Below are 6,785 nucleotides of genomic sequence, written 5' to 3'. Positions count from 1 at the left end.
TATCTTCCACCCCCGTTTGTTAAGAAAAAAAAATTTTTTCCCCCCTTTTTTTTTTTTTTTTTTTTGCCCACATCATCATCTTGTTGAATCTGGACTTTGTCTATGCCAAACATGCTTCAGTCTAAATCGTTTTATTGTCATTATTGCTGTTTATTTATGGAGGTTGGTTGTCTTGTTGGATCTCCACACCATTTTTCTTTATGTTGTTTTTTTTTGTTTTTTTTGGGATTGCTCCGTATTCAGGTCTTTTTTTCCACCAACTCTGACTGGCTTTCCGTTCCCCACCTTCTTCAAATCAGTGCTACATTCATGCTGGTTTGTGCAGCAAATATTTTCGTTTGTGCTGCTGTCCTATTGAAATTAAGGTAATTTATTAGTCTCCCATAGGAGACATTTGTTTAGGAAGGAGAGGGAAAACTGCAATGCAACAATAAAAACAGCACATGCAAAAAGGAGAATAGCTATAAATACTTAAACATAAAAACACAAATGTCAGATTGTGTTTGGCTTTGAAGATAATGAGAATTTTAAAGGTAATTTTGATTTCATAAAAGTGGGGGTGGGGGACCTGGTTGACCTTTTGACCTTTAAACTTTCATTAATATCTTCAAAGCCAAAGCAGCACAAACAAAAAATGTTGCTGCACAAACATTTGATAGCAATTTTGTCTGATTTGAAGATGGTGTTGGGGTGGGAAACATCCCCACCCACATCCCCACATCTTGATACTACCACCACCGTGCATCACTGTAGTTCTAGATTGTAAATCAAAGTAAATCTGATATCTGGATAGAGAAAATGTCACTTGTCAAGATGACAATTGTCAGTTTCATTAGTGAAAAATAATAAAAAACCATGCATCACTTAAACTTTTATTTTTTAATAATTATGAGCTACTATCGTCTTTCACATAGAATCTCATTAAAATACATTAAAGTTTGTTGCAATGTGATAAAATGTGGTCCTTTTTCAAGGCACTGTAAACCTAACCCTTTACTTATCAGACACTAGAGGTGTGACATCAGCTGTGTAGTCAAAGTGAATCAGAGTTTGAGTTTTAATGTGCCGTTCTTCTAAATAACTAACCTGTCTAAGTGCCGTTTGGGGGGGTCTTACTGACCTCCACAGCCCACTGTAACAATGACATAATCCACTGTGAAGAGCTGAATATAAGCTATTTTCCTGTGTGATGTATTTACATGTATTAAAATGCACATTTTCTACCAGCCGGGTCTCGGTGTGACGCACGAAAATCACAAACGCGGCACGTAAAGAGAGAAAACAGTCAAAAACGTGATTGATTTTGAACTGCTGTGAAACGTCAAGCAGCTCCACATGAGCGTGTTCAGTGAGCTTTTTAAGTAAACACTGACAAATGGAAGCTCTGAGTCACGATTTAAGGCAATAAGAGAAGCTGGCCTTGAAGATATGAAAGAGAGCGTGAATTGACGCTAGTTTTTTTTTTCTTTTTCCTCTTTTAAAAAGAAAAAGAATCTCAAGGTCACCAACACATTGCCGTGGCTCCCAGACAAAGGGATGTTTTTTATTATTAAATACTGGGAACATTTTAAAAAGGGCCTTTTACTAATAATGAGCTAGACGCTGCAATGAAATCATGTTGAAAGTGTTTGGTGTGTATGGTGTGTTATCTTAGATCACTCACAGCTCCGGCTCAGTAGCACCTTCCCAAGATTGACACCTAGTGGTTAAATGTGCTTCTGCAGCTTTAAATGAAGGTAAATTGTATGTTTTCTATTTTTTTTATTTTTGCATTAATAATTAAAGCTAGTTTTATTCTCAGCTTGAGGTGCAATTCTTTTAAACACAGAAGTTGCAACAAAAAGCTGAGCTCCAGCGACCCATGTTGAATTTTTTTTATAGGCACAACACACTTGTATAGCAAATACTTTTCTTTATTGGGGAACAACATTCCAGTAGGAAATAATACAAATGGTAAGTACCAATAGAAATATTGTAAAACAAAAACAAAAAAAAAGTCACATCAGCGATGATATCTGCAGTGATTAAATTGTTAGAAAATCACGATTAAGTTTTACAGTGTATAATTGTACATGCTGTAAAACCAATTTAACACAAACAAACTTTCAGGACTTTCTATTTATTCCATGGCACCAAAAGTGAAGAAAATGCAGGTTGAATGGAAAGCACTGATGGAAAAACGAGACGAGTGAAAACACCGAGAGCCGAAATGTCTGCAGATCTACATCCCCACATCACAAGAGATGACAGAAAGAAAAAAGATCATGTTAATGCAGTACATATGAATATATGTAGATATATACTACACACTGTATGTATTTTAAGCTCATTAAGACACAATAGTTTGAGTGCAGCTTCGTTTTCACATTGATTTGATATGCATAAAGCGGGTTTCTGACGAGGAAATTGCACTGAAATACCCACACACTGGCTCAGTGTTGGCAGCTAGCTGTCAGTAAGAAAAGTCCCCACATTTACTAGACTTAAAAGTGAGTTTACAACTTAGACGGGTGAAAATTTTCAGGTCACAAGCGTCGATGTGTTTTACAGTACGTTAGAGATCAGTAGAAACTAGTGCATTATTTTGAAGTGGAAGAAGGTTGTTAAAATAGTTGACATCAACAAAGGAAACAAAATGTGAGCTTTTTTTTTTTTTGCTCAGCCAGATTGGACAAAAAAAAAAAAAAAAAAAAAAAACATGTTAACACAGATTCTCATTCATGGATATGCTTTGATTTGAACAAATCCATTTTAGATTTCACCCTCGACTCCCACATCATTATGCTGCCACCAACATGCGTAACCCTTGAGATGGAGTTTACATTTTGCATTCAATGCTGGTCTCATGTGAGACCTTGTATGGTTTCCCTTCAACTTCACAATTATGCACTATTTGGTGTTGGTCTGTCTCTCAAAATCCTAATAAAACAAGCAGAAATCTCAGGTTGTAACGTGACAAAATGTGAAACAGTTGAAGACTTTAGTGTTTTGAGATCCAAGCTGGTATCCAGCTGGATCTGTGGGGTTCCAGTGGAGCGCCACAAGTCCAGATGGTCGAGATCAGAAAGTATGAGTGCAGCTAACTGAAGCAGAAGTGTTGATTATGAACAATAATAATAATAAAAAAAACCTTAAACAATTTTAGTCCTTCTTCTGGAAGGTTTCTGTGGGATATTCATGGAAACGACCGCATTGGAAGTATAAATATATTCACATGAAATAAAACGACCACATGAAGTGATCTTGCACCAGGAATTAGAGTTATATAAAATGTAAAGTCTTGTATAAGTGGATTTGTTTGTTTACCGAGATGTTCTCGACCGGCAGTTTTGTTTGTTGTTGTTTTTGCTCACGAAATTATTCGGTAAATCAGAGCTAGTCGATCTGACGGTCAGCATTGTTTTCAGCACTGCCTCCTGGTGTTCAAACGGTGAACTACAAGTTACAGCAGAAGCGATAAAGTTCACTTTTCTAAACAAAATAATTTAAACTAATCCCTCGGATTTAGTGCTTTAACTGAAAATCATTGTTTTACATGAACTCTTAAGATAAACGACTATGAAAGCAAGAAAAAAGAGCCTGATTAAAATAAATTTGCTAACTAAGCAAAGTGTGATTAGCTTTTTAAGTTTTTCCAAAGTTGTTTAAACTTAAGTTTAGAGCTTGATAATAAGCAACCTGTATATATGTATGTGAAGGTATATTTTGTCACCATTTGTAGAAATTGACAGTGCAAACTGGTAACATTAATGTTGCCCACAGAGAGCATCTCAGTAAATAACATTTCCCACTTCATCCTCTGCCCGTCCCTCTCTGTGTGTGAATGGCAGCTTTGTTTTCTCTGTCGGCATCAATTAAATCTTGCTCCCATAAACAATCACAGTGGAGAGATGGAAATGAGCAGCCCCACCGGCGGCCCCACAGAGGACGAACGCTTTCTAAATCCCAAATTCCTTCAGTGTGCAACCAAAAAGTTACTTGGACTTGGGTTTCTGTTTGATGGCGGGAGCAGCTGGGGGTGCAGGCTTGGAGGCAGGGGCAGCAGAGGGTCTCACCATCTCATACAAACTGTCAAACCTGCAACGAGGCAATGCACAGTGAGAAAGATACCAGTAGCTTGGCATTATTGTCACAAAAACAACGTGTTTTATGTAGCGGGTCACTTACAGATTTCTGATTTTCTTCACAAACGCTCTGAACGCTCTGACAACCTTCCTTATCCGAACCTGGCAACAAAACGAGAAGTTAGTATCCCTAAAGCAAATCTAACTTTAACAAAAATAAATAAAATGTTTACCTGTTGTTTTTTGTATAACAGAGGAAGGGAGAAAACCGCAATCACAGCTGGAAGCAAAAACAAAACAGAATCAAGCTAAAACGCAAGGATGAATAAATCTTTTGTTACCAGATCAGGACAGAGAGTTTAAAGTGTGAAGCAGGAGTTTGGAGTTGGTTTATTTAAATATTGGCTAATGTTTCTCACCAGCTATGATCAGAGTCAGCCCGTTGGTGGCGATGCCCACGTACGTCAGCAGATAGAGGAGCAACACAAACTGAGGGACAGAAGATGAATCATTAGATCGTTAAGAAGATATTATGTAGCTGGAAGGTAAACAAGTGGATGTTCCAACACAAACCAAACAGTTTAATTTACAAAACCAGACCTGCACCAATCAGGTTCTTTCTGACTGAATTCAGATTTTGATTGATTTGCTTTTTGTTTTGTTGGGTTTTCTTCTTCTTTTTTTTAATTTTATTTAGCATTGGCTGGAATATTTATACAGATTTTTTTTTTACTAAACTAAAAAACTGCACATCAGCATACATGCTGTTAGTTGAGCTGTTTACAGACAGGAAATGAGGCCATTTTTTGAATAAAGGAGATCACATTTTCTGTATTGGAACTGCCCATTGATTGATTGGTGATCAGCTCTGATCCTGTAGTTTTAAAAGTACAGAAGTGTAATATACACCAACACCATAGATCATATTGTGGGAGGTTTTGCTCTTTTTTAGCATTTTTAAAAATAAATTGGCATTTATTTTAAAAAATATAATATTTGCACTGTTTTTCTCTTTCTAACCTCGTTGCCAAGTTTAAATAAATGTCGTACAGCGCCTTATACTGTATTTTGTAAACCCAGGTAACAATGTGTACAAAATGGTTGTTATGGAGACACTGAGTTTTAACAGTTTTTTATTTTCTTGCCATCCTTACTTTGTAGATGCTCTCATATTTTGATGCCATGTTTTCTTGTCTTTTGAATTCCATTTTGAATTCTAACTTAATGAATTATATTTCTATGTTAAAGCGTATTTATACATACGGAAACAGCTTTTAGGACTTTGAGAGTGTGTGAGATTATGCTCTTATAGTAAAATATATAGAGGCTAAAAATGTTTTTCTGCTACCACTAGAGGGTGCCAAACATTTTCAAATCCAACACCTTTGCTCGTGAATCTATCTTTTTAAAAGTATTTTAAAAGTATTCACAGGTCGTTTTTTTTATCACGTGACAACCACATCCTTTTTAGTTTTATTAAGATTTTATATAAAAGACCAACACAAAGTACCACATGGCTCTGATTTGGAAGTAAATTATACATAATAACCACTTTGTTTTTTTAATAAAAGTCTAAAAATTGTGGTGTTTCACTTCAAATACTGATAAAGATCTTTTGGGATATGTCTCTACCCAATTTTCACATGTGCAGCCAGAAAGTGTTTTTCTGTTCTTCATTGCAAACTAGTTTGTGTTGGTCAGTTACATAATTAAAATACCTCAAAGGTTGATGTTCTAACATGATAAAATGTGACAAAGTTCACTGTTCTAAAGCACTATACACATATATATACAGTGTGTATTATCATATCTTTGATTATTATCACTCTCAGACCTTAATAGAGTCTATCACGTTCTCGATGAAGAGAAGGCGTTTAATCTCTGTGACGGCAAAGGCGACCAGCAGCACCACCTCTTCGACCAGCATCACCGTCTCCTCATCGGTCAGAGAGCCGTCGTAATCCAGATACGACCTGGGCACAAAATCGCAAACGTGGAACGCAAGGAGGGCATTAATCCTGACGCCTTTTCCCAAAATCAGGAGAAACGTGAACATTTCTGCAGTAGAGGAGGAGATCCAGTGAACATTCAAGAACGAATGAAGACCAACTCACTGGAAGGGGTGAACACCAGGGTTCCAGCGCAGCACTTCCAGTAGTTTGTAGTAAAGACGGAGCGTGGCGGTGGTGCACATGATGGCCAGGCACACGTGAGAGAGCACAGTGATGGCGCTCAGCTGGAAGAGGCTGGCCAGGCACATCACCAGACCAGTAAATACCACACCGGTCCACCGCATGTTCCTCCAATACACCAGATCCATGACTGCAAAACACAGTTACCTGCAATCAGCTGCACTGTTCTAAGAAGTAGTCAAACTTAAATATTTCAGACCCTCAAACTAATTTTATTTGTCAAAGAAAACCTGATTACAAGCAACATTTAGTTTTTTGGGGGGTTTTAAAATGTTGATTTCATCAATTGCACCATCCATCATAGCTGGAGGGTGCATGTCATTCATGCATTCATGTTTTTATACAGCACTGTTTTATTTCTGCCACATTGGAGGGTCTGTTTAAAGTCCACATGACTTAATGTTGGAGAATTTCAAACATTTAAGTGTGACCTATATATATATATATATATATATATATATATATATATATATATATATATATATATATATATATATATATATATATATATATATATATATATATATAT

The 6,785-nt window shown here is 36.6% G+C and overlaps 1 protein-coding gene across 2 annotated transcripts in view; it reads right to left on the bottom strand.

The window, feature by feature from the left end:
* Window positions 1–1,895: 1,895 nt before the first annotated feature.
* rtn2b (reticulon 2b) overlaps window positions 1,896–6,785 on the bottom strand; it is a 10,453-nt gene continuing 5,563 nt past the window's right edge. For both annotated transcript variants that reach the window (XM_015046101.1, XM_015046100.1), the window contains exons 2-7: window positions 6,179–6,386; window positions 5,899–6,037; window positions 4,484–4,553; window positions 4,298–4,344; window positions 4,168–4,226; window positions 1,896–4,077 (exon numbers count right to left, since the gene is read on the bottom strand). In XM_015046101.1, coding sequence (XP_014901587.1) covers window positions 3,975–4,077; window positions 4,168–4,226; window positions 4,298–4,344; window positions 4,484–4,553; window positions 5,899–6,037; window positions 6,179–6,386 — 626 coding nt within the window. In that variant the 3' untranslated portion in view covers window positions 1,896–3,974. The remainder of the gene's footprint in view (window positions 4,078–4,167; window positions 4,227–4,297; window positions 4,345–4,483; window positions 4,554–5,898; window positions 6,038–6,178; window positions 6,387–6,785) is intronic.

This window comes from Poecilia latipinna, unplaced genomic scaffold (genome assembly GCF_001443285.1).
Source record: "Poecilia latipinna isolate Pla-1442-1.1 unplaced genomic scaffold, P_latipinna-1.0 Scaffold763, whole genome shotgun sequence".
NCBI classification, from domain to species: Eukaryota; Metazoa; Chordata; class Actinopteri; order Cyprinodontiformes; family Poeciliidae; genus Poecilia; species Poecilia latipinna.
This window is presented reverse-complemented; position numbering and strand designations above follow the sequence as displayed.